Source organism: Dryobates pubescens, chromosome 8 (genome assembly GCF_014839835.1).
Source record: "Dryobates pubescens isolate bDryPub1 chromosome 8, bDryPub1.pri, whole genome shotgun sequence".
NCBI lineage: Eukaryota > Metazoa > Chordata > Aves > Piciformes > Picidae > Dryobates > Dryobates pubescens.
In genome coordinates, this window is record NC_071619.1 from 31,081,706 (window position 1) to 31,099,969 (window position 18,264).

The following is an 18,264-nucleotide window of genomic DNA, read 5'->3' on the forward strand; positions in this document are numbered from 1 at the left end:
GTTGAGGCCCCATCCCTGCAGACATTCAAGATCAGACTTGATGTGGCCCTGGGCAGCCTGGCCTAGTTGGAGGTGCCCCTGCTGACTGCAGGAGGGTTGGACAAGCTGCCCTTTGAGGATCCCTTCCAGCCCAATGCAACCTGCAAATCTGTGAACTGGACGCTCTTTAAAGTCCCTTCCAACCCAAACCACTCTATGAGAAGTCCTTTTTCTACCTTATTCATATTGATGGACTTCCTGCATCACAAGTGATGCTGTGAAATGCAGATGCAATGCAGAAAGCTGACAGCAGTCCTTGACAGAAACCCCAAGTGTGGACAGATAGCTACAAACCCGCGACAGATCCCACTTGGTGTTCCGAAGGTTTGGGTTAATATGTGAGCAATCAGAGCCATCAGGTTATTAGCTGTGCCTTTCATTCCAAGGGATTTGTGCTATTAGAAGGATGTGTCTGTCCCCATGCCCTGTGTGCAGCCCTTACTGAGGCACAGAGAGGGATTTTAATTTCTCTCTTCTCATGTGTTTTTTGTCCCCTCAGGTGACCAGGGTGGAGAGAAAAAACGTAAGAAAGGTGCTTCTTTTCAAACTGTGTCCTCCTTGCACAAGGTTTGTTCACCTCTTGCCATCTGATGGCTTGAGTTCAGACAATTTACTGAAGAGGAATGTTAAGGGTTCTAATGGGTTCTAAACAATTCAAATCCCATCTGAACTGGAGGTAGTGAAATACTGGAGCAGGCTGCCCAGAGAGGTAGGGGAAGCCCTATTCCCTAGGGGCATTCAAGACCAAACTTGATGGGGCTCTGAGCAGCCTGATCTGGTTGTAGGTGCACGTGCTGACTACAGGGAGGCTGGACAAGATGAGCTTCCAACACAAAACATTCTGTGATTCAAGTGTGCTGATGGCATTGCACCACCTCTACTAATCTCTCTTTTCTAAATGTCTAAGGTAGTGGAATTTCTGAACTCTACTAATCCCTATTGTTTACAAGACAAAATACATTCTGCAGAGCTTGGTGACTGATCACTGGTAGGCACTGAATTACCTTATTGCTCTCTACAACTCCCTGAAGGGAGGTTGTAGCCAGGAGGGGGTTGGTCTCTTCTCCCAGGCAACCAGCACCAGAAGAAGAGGACACAGTCTCAAGCTGTGCCAGGGGAGGTTTAGGCTGGAGGTTAGGAAGAAATTCTACACAGAGAGAGTGATTGGCCATTGGAATGTGCTGCCTGGGGAGGTGGTGGAGTCACCATCACTGGAGGTGTTCAGGAGGAGGCTTGATAGGGTGCTTGGTGCCATGGTTTAGTTGATTAGGTGGTGTTGGATAATAGGTTGGACACGATGATCTTGACAGTCTTTTCCAACCTAGTCTATCCTATCCTATCCTATCCTATCCTATCCTATATAGGAACTGGCTGGAGGGCCGAGCCCAGAGAGTGGTAGTGAATGGTGCCACATCCAGCTGGCAGCCAGTCACCAGTGGTGTGCCCCAGGGATCAGTACTGGGCCCCTTGCTCTTTAACATCTTTATTGATGATCTGGACGAGGGCATCGAGTCCATCATCAGTAAATTTGCTGACGACACCAAGCTGGGCGCAGGAGTTGATCTGCTGGAGGGTAGAGAGGCTCTGCAGAGGGACCTCGACAGGCTGGGCAGATGGGCAGAGTCCAACGGCATGAGATTTAACACATCCAAGTGCCGGGTTCTGCACATTGGCCACAGCAACCCCATGCAGAGCTACAGGCTGGGGTCAGAGTGGCTGGAGAGCAGTCAGGCTGAGAGGGACCTGGGGGTGCTGGTCGACGGTAGACTGAACATGAGCCTGCAGTGTGCCCAGGCAGCTAAGAGGGCTAATGGCATCCTGGCCTGCATCAGGAACAGTGTGGCCAGCAGGAGCAGGGAGGTCATTCTGCCCCTGTACACTGCACTGGTTAGGCCACACCTCGAGTACTGTGTCCAGTTCTGGGCCCCTCAGTTTAGGAAGGAGGTTGACTTGCTGGAACGAGTCCAGAGAAGAGCAACAAAGTTGGTGAGGGGTTTGGAACATAAGCCCTACGAGGAGAGGCTGAGGGAGCTGGGGTTGCTTAGCCTGGAGAAGAGGAGACTCAGGGGTGACCTTATTACTCTCTACAACTACCTGAAGGGAGGTTGTAGACAGACGGATGTTGGTCTCTTCTCCCAGGCAAGCAGTACCAGAACAAGAGGACACAGTCTCAGGCTGCGCCAAGGGAGATACAGGCTGGATGTTAGAAAAAAGTTCTATACAGAGAGAGTGATTGCACATTGGAATGGGCTGCCTGGGGAGGTGGTGGAGTCACCATCACTGGAGGTTTTTAGGAGAAGACTTGACGGGGTACTTGGTGCTGTGGGTTAGTTGCTTGGGCGGAGTTGGATTGGTTGATGGGTTGGACGCGATGATCTTGAAGGTCTCTTCCAACCTGGTTTATTCTATGTATGTATGTATTCTATCCTACTGCCTTCTGAGTTAGCCTGGGGCCTGTGCTGGGAGATCTGATCAAGATCAGTGAAGGGAAAACATTTGGCCAGGAGAGCAACCACCCAGCTTTTGTGAGGAACAGATGGGAAAGGTGAACTCTCCTCACTGAGTAGGGAAGTGACTAGGCAAAAATGCAGCTGGCTTCACAGAAATGCTCCATAGGAGGATGCTGCATCTTGCTGCTCCTCTTCTCTCTGACATTTCTGAGGCTGCAAGTGGCATGTGTCTTCTTAAGACTCTGCTAAAAATGATGTGGGTTTCTGTGGCTAAGTTTTTCATATTTTGGTTTATTTGGACACATTTCTCAGTAATAATTTTGTATTCCTGTTGGAGGCTATTTAGAGGGGTGGCATTAATACACATAACAGCCTACTGAAGGAGCAAGGGATTGCAGTTCCACTGAACAGCTAAAATTAATTGTGGTTTTCCTGTGTCTGTCCTAGGAAAATTTGAACAAGCTGATGACCAACTTAAAATCCACAGCCCCTCACTTCGTACGATGCATTATCCCCAACGAGATGAAAACTCCAGGTATGGAAAGCACAGCACTCTGAGCACTGCAGGGTATTCGAACTATGTCATTCCAATCATTACCTCCAAGTCACCAGTTTGTACTTAAATACTGTCCTTCTGCCTCCCCTACTCTGCCCTAGTGAGGTCTCACCTGGAGTATTGTGCCCAGTTCTGGGCTCCCCAGTTCAAGGGAGACAGGGAACTACTGGAGAGAATCCAATGGAGGCTGATGAAGGGACTGAATGATGAAGGGACTGGAACATCTCTCTGATGAGAAAACGCTGAGAGACCTGAGGCTGTTTGGCCTTCAGAAGAGAAGGCTGAGAGGGGATCTGATCAATGTTTATAAATACCTGAAGGGTGTATGTGAAGAATGTGGGGCTAGACTCTTGGCACTAGTGCCCAGTGATAGGACAAGGGGCAGTGGGCACAAAATGGAGCATGGGTAGTTCCACCCCAGCATGAGGGAAAACTTTATTCTGAAGGTTCTGGAGCCCTACAGCAGGCTGCCCAGAGAGGTTGTAGAGACTTTCAAGACCCATCTGGATGCATTCCTGTGTGGCCTGCCCAAGGCGATCCTGCTCTGGCAGAGGGGTTGGGCTGGGTGATCTCCAAAGCTCCCTTCCAACCCCTACCATTCTGTGACTGCCTGCATTATTCACCTTATCCAATGGTGTTGCTCTTTCAGATGCCAACTCACATCTCACGTGGTGGAATGCAGATGAACCTCCACTAATGTGGGTTTGGTTTTGCCCCTGTAGGTGAAATGGATGCTTTCCTGGTCTTGCATCAGCTCCGCTGTAACGGTGTCCTGGAAGGCATCCGCATCTGTCGTAAGGGCTTCCCCAACAGGGTGCTTTATGCTGACTTTAAGCAAAGGTAATGCAAAGCTGTGTTGTCTGCTGTCCTGACCCATCAGCCAACATCAGCAAAGCATGTCTGCTCATTTTTATCTGAGGTCTTTTATTCCATTCAACTTTGTTTACTATTCAGTTTGCCTGAACACGAAAGTCAGAACTCTACTCTTGCTTGTCTCTGTGTACATGAACAGAGGATGCAGGCTGATTTCTCTTAAAGAACTGTGGGGGTTGGGTATTTATTTATTTATTTTAAGCTTTGAGGGAAGAAGGGGGGTGGGGGGGAAGGCAAAATCTAGGCCACATTTACTCATTGCTCATCTGTTATTAACAGGTACCGCATCCTGAATCCAGGTGCAATCCCAGAGGACACATTTGTAGATAGCAGAAAAGCTGCTGAAAAACTGATGGCATCTTTAGATGTTGACCACAACCAGTACCGGTTTGGACACACCAAGGTAACTAGAAAAGACCAGCACTGCTTATGCAAAGAGGAAAATGAAGGTCCAGAGGAGGCCACAAAGGCAATCAGAAGGCTGGAGCAGCTCCCCTTTGGGCACAGGCTGAGAGAGCTGGGGCTGTTCAGCCTGGAGAAGAGAAGGGTCTGGGGAGACCTTATAGCAGTATTTCAGTATCTGAAGAGGGCCCACAGGAAGGCAGGGAGGGACTGTTTAGAAGGGTTTGTGATGATAGGATGTGGGGCAGTGGTTTGAAACTGGAGCAGGGTAGATTCGAGTTGGACATCAAGAGAATGTTCCTCACAATGAAAGTGGTGAAATACTGGAACAGGTTGCCCAGAGATGTAGTTGAGGTCTCATCCCTGAAGAAATTCAAGGTCAAATTTGGTAGGGCTCTGAGCAGCCTGACATAGTTGGAGGTGTGCCTACTCACTGCAAGGGGGTTGGGTAAGATGCCTTTTGAGGGTCCCTTCCCACTGCGACACATTCTGTGGCTCTGTGACTGGAATAAAAGAATTCATTATGGTGCCATTCCATCTGTGCATGTACCAGGTGTTCTTCAAGGCTGGTCTCTTGGGCCATCTGGAAGAAATGAGGGATGAGAGACTGGCAAAGATCTTAACGATGATCCAGGCAAGAGCACGTGGCAGGCTGATGAGGATTGAGTTCCAGAAGATAGTGGAGCGCAGGTATACAGACCCCCCCTTAAGCCTCAGCAGAGGTCATTCTTATTTAATGATGTGTTGAATTGAGCCATTATCACAAACCCCAAGGCTATAGATAGCCCTAAATTAAAGGTTTAAAGTGGATGTAAGATAAAAGTAATAGCAGCTGGGTATTAGCTGTCTCCAGCTCTGGGAAAAAATCAGGTTTGGAAATGGTTCTTGCTCCTGAACTTCAAGAAATAAGGAGAAAGTCTCTTGTATACATTGGAACCTAGTACAGGCTCCTCATGTTCCTGACAACAAAGCCATAAACCAGTGTGAGAATGAAGGGGAAAAAAAAACAAAACCAAACAACAAATCTCACTTCCTCAATTCAGAGCAAGCCTCAGAAATGTGGTTTGTTTCCTTCCTAAACCAGGGATGCCCTTCTTGTGATTCAGTGGAACATACGTGCTTTCATGGCTGTGAAGAACTGGCCCTGGATGAAGCTTTTCTTTAAGATCAAACCTCTCCTGAAGACTGCAGAAACTGAAAAGGAGATGGCCAACATGAAGGAAGAGTTCTTGAAACTGAAGGAGGCCCTGGAAAAATCTGAAGCCAGGAGAAAGGAGCTTGAAGAAAAACAAGTCTCTTTAGTTCAGGAAAAAAATGATTTGCTTCTCCAGCTGCAAGCTGTGAGTAAAACTGTGTTCCTAATGGGCATCAGGAGGAAGTTGTTCACAGTGAGGGTGGTGAAATAATGGAATAGGTTGCCCAGAGAAGTGGTGGAGGCCCCATTCTTAGACATAGTCAAGATCAAATTCGACCTGATCCTGTTGGAAATGTCCTTGCTTACTGCAGGGGGGTTGGACAAGATGACCTTTGAGAGTCCCTTCCAACCTGATGCATTCTCTGATTTTATCCATTACATCTTCTCTGAAACTCAAAGACTTACAGACCAGCATGCTAGTGAACTTCAATTAAGTAAGGTGTTGGTCTTGTCAAAGTCTTGCCAAAAATCAGAGTGGATAGAAATTCTCATGTTATAGCATATGGGCCAGAAATGCAAATCTTAACAGGTTCTGTCCATGGCAGTTAGAGATGGAAGTAGTCTTGTACGTGACCAGGCATGCTCACTACTGTCCCTGCCCATGGCAGAGAGCTTGGAACTAGATGACCTTCAAGGTCCCTTCAATCCAAACCATTCTATGAACCTATGAATCTTGCTCTGTTCATTACTTTTCAGTCTTGTCTTCTGACACGAGGAGTAGGAAGTTTTTCTTACATTGGATCAGGCTTTCTGACCACTTACAGGAGAGGTGACAAGTGAGGAATAGGGAAAAACAGGCAGTCATTGCTGTCCTCTTCCTTGTGCCCCACCAGGAGCAAGACACCCTGGCAGATGCTGAGGAACGATGCGACTTGCTGATCAAATCCAAGATTCAGCTGGAGGCCAAAGTCAAAGAACTGACAGAGCGGGTGGAGGATGAGGAAGAGATGAACTCTGAGCTGACTTCTAAGAAGAGGAAGTTGGAGGACGAGTGCTCTGAGCTCAAGAAGGATATTGATGACCTTGAAATAACACTGGCAAAAGTAGAGAAAGAGAAGCATGCTACTGAGAACAAGGTACCTTTAGAATGTCACCATGGACTCAGGAGAGGTTGGGCATAGATTACCTTTGTGACAAGTTCTGCTGGTATTCTGCTGGGTTTATACTGTCTGCTGCACAGGCCACACGAGGGAGCAATAGGTACAAAGTTATCTGACCTTGGGAGAGAAATTTTGCCATGTCTGAGCTTAGGTTTCCCATTTTCTGAACCATTTCCTGCAGTTCAGCTAAAGAATTTTTGAGTAAGCCATTTTCTGCTCTAGCCTTGTAACCAGGGGAGGTTTAGGTTGGATGCGAGGAACAATTTCTTCCCAAAAGGATTGTCAAGCCCTGGCGCAGGCTGCCTAGGGCAGTAGTGGAGTCTCCATCCCTGGAGGGGTTCCAAAGCTGTGGAGATGTGGTGCTGAGGGACATGGTTTAGTGGTGAGCTGGTAGTGCAGGGGTAATGATTGGACTTGATGATCTTAAAGGTCTTTTCAGAACAAAACTATTCCATGAGTCCTTCGAGGTTTTCTTCTAGGAGTCTGTACATGTAAAGCTGTAGATGTAAAGGTGACTTGTTGATAACATGTACTTGTTAGGGGGCCTACAAGAAAGCTGGGGAGGGACTTTTTGCAAGGGCGTTCAGTGCTAGGATGAGGAAAAATGGCTTTGAGCTGGAAGAGGGGAGATTTAGACTGGATATTAGGAAAAACTTTTTGACAGTGAGGGTGGTGAGACAGTGGAACAGATTGCCTAGAGAAGTTGTGGATCTCCCTCCCTGGAGGTGTTCAAGGCCAGGTTGAATGAGACCTTGAGCAACCTGCTCTAGCGGGAGGTGTCTCTGCCCATGGCAGGGGGATTAGAACTAGATGATCTTGAAGGTCCCTTCCAACCCAAATCATTCTGTGATTCTCCCAGAGAGAATCAAAGGCTGGAGTTCCCCACAGCGAGAGTCACATTGAAAATAATTTAGTCCACTTGAAAGAATATTCTAATCCCATAACAAGAACTGTGACACATTGGCTCCCTTGGTGGCAATTTGACTCCAAAGGCTTAAGGAGCTGCACAGGGAGAGGTCTCAGCCCCTTTCTTTCCCTTGTCTCCTGCATACACATTCACTTGAGCCAGGCTGTGATGATCCCTCATTTCAAAGCCTTCCAAATACCTCTGTCTTTCTCACACAGGTCAAAAATCTGACAGAAGAAATGGCAACCCTTGATGAGAATATCAGCAAACTTACTAAGGAGAAAAAGTCCTTGCAGGAAGCTCACCAGCAAGTTCTGGATGACTTACAAGCAGAAGAGGATAAGGTCAACACATTGAGCAAAGCTAAAGTGAAACTGGAACAGCAAGTGGATGATGTAAGCTGTCTCTGCCCTCATTTCCCTAAGCTTATTTGTCCACCACTTAAGAGTTTGCATGAGTCTGAACCAGTGCAAAGTTTTGAGAGGTATTCCTGTCTTTTTAGAAATGATCAAGGATTTAGAAATGTAGACCTTGCACTGCCTGTGAAAGGCATAATAACTACAGGAAGGCTGTAAAAACTTCTCTGTGTAGTTCAGCCTTTTGAAGGAGCCAGATAACAAGGGGAAATACACTCTTTGTCTTTGCAATTCAGCTGGCAGGAAGTCAAACAGAGCTGGCTACAAAGAGAACTGTCCTGCTTGCACTAATGTAGAGCATGGACTAACCCTGATGATACATTTCTTTAGTCTGTATGCCCACTGGCTGCTAGAAAACAGAAGACTTAGCACAGGATCACAGGAGGTGACCCTCAAAGGTCATCTTGTCCATCCCCAACAAGTATGCTTGGGCTAAGTATTTATGGTTGTAAGTGTCCAGAGCTCAGCACAAAACTGGGCTCAGCATATATCTGACTGCTGTAAACCATCTGTCTCCAAGAGATTTAACAAGTTGTTTTGTTCCTGAAGCTTGAAGGTTCACTTGAACAAGAGAAGAAAGTGAGAATGGACCTGGAAAGGGCAAAACGCAAACTGGAAGGTGATTTGAAGCTGACCCAAGAGAGTGTCATGGACTTGGAGAATGATAAGCTGCAGATGGAAGAAAAGCTCAAAAAGTAAGAGACTGATTCTGATGTACAAAATAAAGCAGCACAGTTCCCATTGGCATTTCAGAGCCTTCAGGTGTGTGGTCCTGCTCTGATGGTAGCTGAAAGGAAATTCACAGAACCACAGAACTGTGAAATCCTAAAATCAGATAATGGCTTGAGTTGGAAGGGACCTTAAAGATCATCTGGTTCCAATCCTCTGAAATGGGCAGGGACGCCTCCCACGAGACCAGGTTGCTCAAAACCTCATCCAGCCTGGTCTGAAACACCTCCAGACATGAGACCTCCACAAATTCTCTGGGCAACCAATTCCTCTGTCTCACTACCCTCAGAATAAAGAAATTCTTCCTGATGTCCAATCTAAATCTACTCCACTCCAGTTTCAATCCATGTTCCTTTGTCCTAAATTCCATGAGGAGAGATTATGTAGCCAAGCAGGGAGAGAAAACCACTCTTGTGCACAAGAAACTTCAGAATTCATTACACTGTCCAGCACTGAAAAAAAACAAACCAAACCAAAACAAACCCCAGCACCAGAACAAGAGGACACAGTCTCAAGCTGTGCCAGGGGAAGTTTAGGCTTGAGGTGAGGAGAAAGTTCTTCCCAGAAAGAGTGATTTGCCATTGGAATGTGCTGCCCAGGGAGGTGATGGAGTCACCGTGCCTGGAGGTGTTCAAAAAGGGATTGGATGTGGCACTTGAAGACATGGTTTAGTAGTCACAAGGTGTTGGGTGACAGGGTGGACTTGATGATCTCTGAGGTCTTTTCCAACCTCATTGATTCTAGGATTCTATGAAAATCAATCAACCAACCAAAACCCCACCCAACACCCCACCCCACCCCCCCCCCCCAATCAAAAAATGACTTCCTTTTTTCATTGCTTAGAAGAGAAAGTTGAAGAAAGCCCCTGAAAAAGTTGCTCATCTTATCTAGCTAGGCCAATTTTGTTGAAAGACCTGACTCTGTTGGATATGTTTCCCACCCCCCTAAGGCTGAAAATAACTTTGCTTTTGTAGCACACAAAGAAGCAGAAATATAATTGCACGAATGCATGCAGGGTCCTGGCGTGGAAGCTGCTGCTCAGAGGAAGATGTGTTCTCATGCAAATTGCAATAGATGAGGATTGCTTTCATTTCCAGCATTTGTATTGATAAGACTAACTTGAAGCCAAAATTGTCACAGTGGTATTTTCCTTTCCATGGCAGGAAAGAATTTGAAATGAGCCAGCTGAATTCCAAGATAGAAGATGAACAAGCTATAGTGATGCAGCTACAGAAGAAGATCAAGGAGCTTCAGGTCAGCTTACTTCTTTCTCACGTACCTTAGGGTCAGTTTCTCTTGGTGCCTCACTGAAGGGCTTTGCAGAAGCTTTTCATGGCTAGCTGCAGCTGAGTTTTGAGACTCAAAGTGGTGAATCATAGAATTGTTTTGGTTGGAAAAGACCTTTAAGATCATTGAGTCCAACCAGTATCTCACTCTACCGAGTCTGAGGCTAAACCACGCTCTTCAGCATCACAACACTGCACATTTTGACACTTCCAGAGATGGGGACTCCACAACTACCTTGGACAGCCTGGTCCAGGCCTTGACAACCCTTTTGGGGAACAAATTGTTCCTCATGTCCAACCTAAACCTCCCCTGGTGCAACTTGAGGCAGTTTCATCTTGTCAAGACCTCCACTTTAGCCTGTGTCGAAGTTTAATTTGGAGCAGGCAGGAGTGAAATAAAAACACCCCACATAGAACTGGAAATCCAAATGGTGATTCTATTTAATCATAGAATCATGGAATTGTTAGGGTTGATCCACAAGGATCAGCCAGTTCCAACCCCACTGCCATGGGCAGGGACACCTCACACTCAGAGCCACATCCAGTCTGGCCTTAAAAGCCTCCAGGGATGAGGCCTCTACCACCTCCCTGGGCAACCTGTACCCCACTTACCTAGCAGATACAGGGTTTATGAGATACAATAACACAGCTGATGATTTCTGGTGGCTATCTAGTCCCCTGGAGGACTGTCACCTCTTTGATTCTTAAAGGCATCTAGCCTTAACCCACAACATCCTCTGAAGACCCCCACCTGAACTTGGTGGCTTCCCACAGTGATCCCTTTTCCCCTCAGGATGTTCATTTTATAGTGGTTCCTTCCCAGTGGCAAAAGGAGAGAAAGAGAAGCATGCTACTGAGAACAAGGTACCTTTAGAACCTCACCATGGGTTCAAGACAGCTTGGGTATAGATTACCTTTATGAAGAGAGCTACTGGTCTGGTGGTTTGAAAGGACATACTAGTGTCTTCAGGCAGGGCAGGAAGGATGTAGTATATTGTTTTAAGCAAACAATATTATCCCAAATGATGGAGCTGAAGGTGGGTGCTGGGGAGGAGCTTAAGAGTGATAAGCATGGAGCTAAAATTTAGGGGAAGCTCTCAAATGCACAGGAAATTCTCATCAGAAGCAAAAAGGAAGACAAAAATGTCCTTCCCCAAAATATCAGCTCTCTTTTTTAATTCTTTTTCCTTTTTTTGGTCAGTAAGATACATTTGCCTAGCTTGGCCATGAAGTGTAGATCAGGCTGAGTAACTGTTTCATTAACAAAAGACTGTTCCCAAACAATAGTCACTGTGCATGGAATTCTGCTGGGCTTGAAATCCTCTCTGAACACCCTAAGAAAGAAGCTTCATCAGTCACAGAGCTCTTAAAATGGGCACAAAGAGTCCCCTTACAATGACAGTTTGTTGCTGCCACCGTCAAGCAGTTTCCTCATGTACTTCAGCTGAATGTCAAGTACATGAGTAGAAGGTCAATGCACTTGGCCTAAATGTCTTGAACTGGAGCTTGTAGACCAAACTACCATGAGGAAGATGTGAGTCATCATCTGTACTACAGCTTGAGATCTGATTTACTGGGAAAGTCCTTTAGCTGCTCTTCTTCCATCTCTGTTGTAAAATGTGGGCTGGCAGAGGGCTTAAAAATTACTAACATGCTTCAGGGTCTTCTGGTGAGAATAATAAACTTCCCACCTGGGGAGGTTTAGGCTCAAGGTGAGGAGAAAATTCTTCGCTGAGAGAGTTGTTAGCCATTGGGATGTGCTGCCCAGGAGGTGGTGGAGTCACCATCATTGGAGGGGTTCAAGAGGGGATTGGATGTGGCACTCAGAGCCATGGTTTAGTCATGAGGTCTGTGGTGACAGGCTGGACTTGGTGATCTTTGAGGTCTCTTCCACCCTTGGTTGACTTGCTGGAACGAGTCCAGAGAAGGGCAACGAAGTTGGTGAGGGGTTTGGAGCACAAGCCCTAGGAGGAGAGACTGAGGGAGCTGGGGTTGCTTAGCCTGGAGAGGAGGAGACTCAGGGGTGATCTTATTGCTCTCTACAACTACCTGAAGGGAGGTTGTAGACAGACGGATGTTGGTCTCTTCTCCCAGGCAGCCAGTACCAGAACTAGAGGACACAGTCTCAGGCTGTGCCAGGGGAGGTTTAGGTTGGATGTGAGGAAGAAGTTCTATACAGGTTTAGGCTGGCAATTAGGAAGAAATTCTACACAGAGAGAGTGATTGCCCATTGGAATGTGCTGCCTGGGGAGGTGGTGGAGTCACCATCACTGGAGGTGTTCAGGAGGAGGCTTGATGGGGGTGCTTGGTGCCATGGTTTAGTTGTTTAGGTGGTGTTGGATTGGTTGATGGGTTGGACGCGATGGTCTTGAAGGTCTCTTCCAACTTGGTCTATTCTATTCTGTTCTATTCTGTTCTATTCTATGTGATTCTGTGATGTTTAATAATGGAGGTGACCCAAAGATGCTTGTGTCTCTTCGGTAGGCTCGTATAGAGGAGCTGGAAGAGGAGCTGGAAGCAGAGAGAGCTGCTCGAGCCAAGGTGGAAAAGCAGAGATCGGATCTGGCTCGGGAGCTGGAGGAATTAAGTGAGCGACTGGAGGAGGCTGGGGGAGCCACGGCTGCCCAGCTGGAGATGAACAAGAAGCGCGAGGCAGAGTTCCTGAAGCTGCGACGGGACCTGGAGGAGGCCACGCTGCACTACGAAGCCACAGCTGCCACCTTGAGGAAGAAGCATGCAGACAGCGTGGCTGAGATGGGTGAGCAACTGGACAACCTGCAGCGGGTCAAGCAGAAACTGGAAAAGGAGAAGAGCGAGCTGAAGATGGAAGTGGATGATCTGTCATCCAACATGGAGCAGATGGTCAAGGCCAAAGTAAGCCTCCCCAGGCTTCCCAGAGGCCACCCATTGCTAAGCTGGTCTGAGGGTTTCCCAGGACACCTGGTAGGGCTGGAGTTAGAAGGGGCTGACTTTCAGTCTGAGGTTGCTTATGTTGCACAGTGCCCACCTTCCTTAGCTGGTGGTGTGGCACTTCTGACCTGGAAAGGGACAGCAGTTGAGATCAGACAACAATTCAGACGGGCTGTCTAAAACACAGAGCGCACCCTCAGCCCCAGCCATGTTGCTTATCCTTGGATCTCAGAGCACAAAGCTGTCTCACTGAAATCACGCTCCACCAGGCTGGTGATGACAGGGTGATGCCACCAGAGGCAGGATATCTTCCATCCTCAGAGTCCTCTCAGATCCTGCCCTTGATTCACAGACTGCAGTGCAAAGCCAAGGCTTGCATGACCACCCTGGGTATTTTTGCTTCCTTTGGGGGAATTGCGGGGCCTGTTTCCTGAGCAGATAAATCCTGGCAGCTTTCAGAGCTCCCTAAAGAGTTCTTTCAGTGCAAGTGATGCACAGAAATGTCAGTATTCTGAGAGTTAGAAAGCTGTCATCAAAGGCAATTTATGATGAATGGCAATTAAAGCAGAATCAGTCAAGCAATTCTCATTGGAGGTGATTTTCCCATCTAGCAATTATGATGAGGCTATGCCTGAACTTCACAGGCATGTGATTGCTTTTGATGTTCTTGCAGAGTCTTTACACTGATACTGCTGTTCAGAAGGCAGATGAAGGCAAACAAATGTGGAAGGTGCTTTGACAGGGAGTCTCCTGGCCTGGGGCTGTGGGCACAGGGCTGCCATTCCCTGCTCTACTGCAGTGGAATTTGTGTCTTTGCTATCTGCCATTCATCGGGCTGGAAGGGACCCTCAGAGGTCATCTTGTCCAACCTCCCTGCAGTCAGCAGCGATGCCTCAGGCTGCCCAGGGCCACACTGAGTCTGATCTTGAATGTCTCCAGAGATGGGGTCTCAACCACATCTCTGGGCAACCTGTTTCAGCATTTCACCACTCTCATGCTGAAGAGCTTCCTCCTGATGTCCAATCTACATCCACCCTGCTCCTGTTCCAAACCATTGCCCCTCATCCTATCACCACAAGCCCCTTCTAAACATTCCCTCCCCAACCTTCCTGTAGGTTCCCTTCAGATACTGAAATGTTAGCTGTAAGTTCTCCCCACAGTCTTCCCCAAGATGAACAGGCCAAATACTTTCAGTCTGCCTTTCTATAAGAGGTGCTCCAGCCCTCTGATCATCTCCTGATCATCATTCCTCTGCAAGCATGCATTTGGAGGTCTCCAGCTTCCAAATGACTGCCTGCCACCTGCAGTTTTGCTCTTTATCCTCATTCCTCTTAGGCAAATGCAGAGAAGCTTTGTCGCACCTATGAAGACCACCTAAACGAGACAAAAATGAAGCTGGAGGAAATGACACGCCTCATGAATGACCTCACCACGCAGAAGACAAAACTTCAGAGTGAGAATGGTATGTGTCTGTGTGTCTGTGTGTGTTCAGCCTGAGTAGACTGTGTCCCAGTAAGGTTTCAGGCATGCCTCAGCACAGTGCTGGTGAGATGTATCATGCAGCTGCATCTGCTCTGATTGGGATTGCTGACTGGGATAGCTTTGTGTCTTCTAACATTCCTGCCTTCAAATTGTTATGGCCTTGGTGTGGGCACTTTACCTCAGACTGGTTTTTAAAATAAACCTGGAACCATGTTCATCAGCACACCGTGGTACCACCTCCACCAGCACACCGTGGTACCACCTCCACCAGCACACCGTGGCACCACCTCCACCAGCACACCGTGGTACCACCTCCACCAGCACACCGTGGCACCATCTCCACCAGCACACCGTGGTACCACCTCCACCAGCACACCGTGGTACCACCTCCACCAGCACACCGTGGTACCACCTCCACCAGCACACCGTGGTACCACCTCCACCAGCACACCGTGGTACCACCTCCACCAGCACACCGTGGTACCACCTCCACCAGCACACCGTGGTACCACCTCCACCAGCACACCGTGGTACCACCTCCACCAGCACACCGTGGTATCACCTCCACCAGCACACCGTGGTACCACCTCCATCAGCACACTGTGGTACCACCTCCACCAGCACACCGTGGTACCATCTCCACCAGCACACTATACCATATCTTGTTCTGAAATGAGTGCTGACTAGGTGCCCAGTTTCAGAAGCAAGGATGTGTGCATCTGTCTTGCAGTGCTAGAGGGAAGACGAAGGATTTGGCATAACTGCTGCTGCCTGGGTCAATAGCATCATCCTCAGCATGACCCTGAGCACTCTAGAAGATCACAGAATCATAGAATGGTTTGGGTTGGAAGGGACCTTCAAGATCATCTAGTTCCAAAGTCCCTGTTATGGGCAGGGACACCTCTCACTAGACCAGGCTGCTCAAGGTCTCATCCAGCCTGGCCTTGAACACCTCCAGGGAAGGGGCATCCACAACCTCCCTTGACAACCAGTTCCAGTGTCTCATTCTGTAAAGACTTTCTTGCTAATATCCAGCCTAAATCTACCCTTTTCCATGTCAAAGCCATTGCCTCTCGTCCTGTCACTACAAGCCCTTGTAAAGAGTCCCTCCCCACCTTTCCTGCAGGCCCCCTTCAGGAACTGGAAAGCCACTCTAAGGTCTCCCCAGAGCCTTCTCCTCTCCAGGCTGAACAGCCCCAACTCCCTCAGCAGAGGTCCCCATAGCAGAGGTGCTCCAGCCCTCTGATCATCTTCATGGCCTCCTCTGGACCTTCTCCCCAACAGTTCTATGTCCTTCTTTTATTGAGGACACCAGAGCTGGACACAGCACTCCACGTGGGGTCTCAGAAGAGCAGAGCAGAGGAGGAGAATCAGCTCACTCCTGCTGGTCACATCTGACTAAAAATATCTGCTGTCCTCTGCTATCTGCTTGAGATACCTTTTAGCCAGAGCAGTTCTGTTTCTTCTCTGTATCCTCCTCAAATAGCACTGCTCTGTGTCTTTTCAAAGGCACAGCTTTCATTTGCTTTTGTTTGACAGTTTCATGTTGTCCATTACTCAGATAGAAGGCTGCAGTGTCCACCCTCCAGTGCCTCCCTTTGCTTCTGATGAAAGAAGTTGTCCTTAGGTAGCCCTCTGCTCTGTGAGTTGGTCATTGTGAGGTTCTCAGGGTGCTTTGCAGCCCTTTGAGAAGTTGTCTGGGGAAAAGCAATGTCAAGCAGTTAAGGAAAGTATAAACAAGACCATGACAGTAGGAATCAGTCTAGTCTGATCCAGGAGCTAAACAAAAAGTAACAAACCCAGGTAGCAGCAGCACAAAACAAACCCCAAAGGCCTAAACAAAATGAAATCAAAGCAAACAAACAAAAAGAAAGCAAGTAACAAAGAACAACCCAAACAAACAAAACCCCAAAAGAAACATACACACAGACTAAACCAACCAACCAAACCCAAAACCAAAAGGGAAAACCAAACCAATCCAAACCAAACCAAACCAAACCACAAAACCCCTCCCAAACAAACCAAGCCCTAAGGAAAACTCTTGCCCTAGCAAAGTGTCTGATGGTTGGAGCTTTGGGAAGAGTGTCACAAAAGGCCAGCCACAATCACTGCCAGCTCCTTTCTTCAGCAGAATTGGACAAGCCAGACTTGGGTTCTGGTTGGGACTCTCTCATTGCAGCACCTTACTCATCCTGTTTGCTGTGAAATCCTCTGGCAGGTGAATTTACGAGGCAGCTGGAGGAGAAGGAGTCACTGATCAGCCAGCTGTCCCGGGGCAAGACTTCATTTACACAACAGATTGAAGAGCTTAGGAGACAGCTAGAAGAGGAGACCAAGGTAATGCTTTGGCTGCTGGCTTTGATTTACAGATTCACGGACTGCATCAAGTTGGAAGGGACTCTCAGAGGGCATCTTGTCCAACACCCCTGCAGTCAGCAGGGACATCTCCAGCTAGGTCAGGCTGCCCAGGGCCACATCAGACTTGATCTTGAATGTCTCCAGGGATGGGCCCTCAACCACCTCACTGGGCAACCTGTTCCAGTATTTCACCACTCTCATAAAGAACTTCCTCCTGAAGTCCAACCTAAATCTACCCTGATCCAGTTTCAAACCATTGCCCCTTGTCCTATTGCTATAGGCTGTTCTAAAGAATCTCTGTCCTGCCTTTCTGTAGGTCCCCTTCAGATACTGAAATGTAGTTATAAGGTCTCCCTGGAGCCTTCTCTTAGCCAGGCTGGAGAAGAGAAGGCTCCAGAAAGACCTGGTGTTTTCCAGCCTCAACAGTTCTATGATCACAGTTCTGTGACTGTTCCATTCATTGAAATGGAATGGGGGAAAGGTTCATGTTCATTAGTGACTTGGATAAAAGCTGAAATGAGACATGAATTTCTTTCCTGAAAGAAGGTGGTCTTAGGTTTAAAGATGTACTCAATGACCTTAGAGGGTTTCTCCAACCAAAACAACTCTGTGATTCGCTAGGTGTGAGAATGCTTCCTGCTGATTGTACTGATCTGAGTATCTGCCCCTGGGGCAAGTCACAACTGAAGAGAACAAGCAGCATCCATCATTGTCAAACAAAACTTTCCCAGTGGGATAATCAGAATCTCAGGTCTTGCACCTTAAAAGTTTGGGTGATTCTCCAAAGATGTTAAATGCTTTTCAGTCTGAATAGCTTCTTCAGCAAGCCACCACTTAGGGATGACTTCTAACACTTCTTACCTCACTTGACCTGGGCTGTTCAAGGCCAGAGGCAAAAAGACAAAAAAGGTTTAAGCTTTCATTTGACTTTCTAGAGGGGTTTTGTTTGAGTGCTGCTGTAGCTGACCCTGCAATGCTTCTCTCCCTGCAGTCCAAAAATGCCCTGGCCCATGCCCTGCAAGCAGCCAGGCATGACTGTGACCTCTTGCGGGAGCAGTACGAGGAGGAGCAGGAAGCCAAGGCAGAGCTGCAGAGGGCTCTCTCCAAGGGAAATGCAGAGGTGGCACAGTGGAGAACCAAGTATGAGACTGATGCCATTCAGAGAACTGAGGAGCTGGAAGATGCCAAGTAAGTAGATTGTGTGGGATTCTTCACACCCTTGTCTGGCAGGACTGACCAGCAGAAGGAGTGAGGTGATTCTCCACCTCTACTCTGCTCTTGTGAGACCCCCACCTGGAGTACTGTGCTCAGTTCTGGTTCCCCCAGCACAAGAGGGACATGCACAGAAATACCTGCCACAGGTCAGCATTCATAATTCATGATTGAATTTGGGCCCCTCTCTACAAGAAGGACATTGAGTTCCTGGAGTGGGTCCCAAGAAGTGGAACAGAGCTGGGGAAGGATCTGGAGAACAGGTCTGGTGAGGAGCAGCAGAGAGATATGGAGTTGTTTAGTCTGGAGAAGAGGAAGCTGGGGGGAGACCACATTGCCCTCTACAACT

The 18,264-nt window shown here is 47.9% G+C and overlaps 1 protein-coding gene across 1 annotated transcript in view; it reads left to right on the forward strand.

The window, feature by feature from the left end:
* The window catches only part of MYH15 (myosin heavy chain 15), a 57,584-nt gene that overhangs the window by 21,853 nt on the left and 17,467 nt on the right, over positions 1–18,264 (forward strand). Inside the window, exons 18-31 of the mRNA XM_009896986.2 lie at positions 539–606; positions 2,937–3,024; positions 3,768–3,885; positions 4,198–4,321; positions 4,874–5,010; positions 5,405–5,660; positions 6,349–6,591; positions 7,741–7,917; positions 8,488–8,633; positions 9,831–9,921; positions 12,438–12,827; positions 14,199–14,325; positions 16,564–16,682; positions 17,695–17,891. Coding sequence (XP_009895288.1) covers positions 539–606; positions 2,937–3,024; positions 3,768–3,885; positions 4,198–4,321; positions 4,874–5,010; positions 5,405–5,660; positions 6,349–6,591; positions 7,741–7,917; positions 8,488–8,633; positions 9,831–9,921; positions 12,438–12,827; positions 14,199–14,325; positions 16,564–16,682; positions 17,695–17,891 — 2,281 coding nt within the window. The remainder of the gene's footprint in view (positions 1–538; positions 607–2,936; positions 3,025–3,767; positions 3,886–4,197; positions 4,322–4,873; positions 5,011–5,404; positions 5,661–6,348; positions 6,592–7,740; positions 7,918–8,487; positions 8,634–9,830; positions 9,922–12,437; positions 12,828–14,198; positions 14,326–16,563; positions 16,683–17,694; positions 17,892–18,264) is intronic.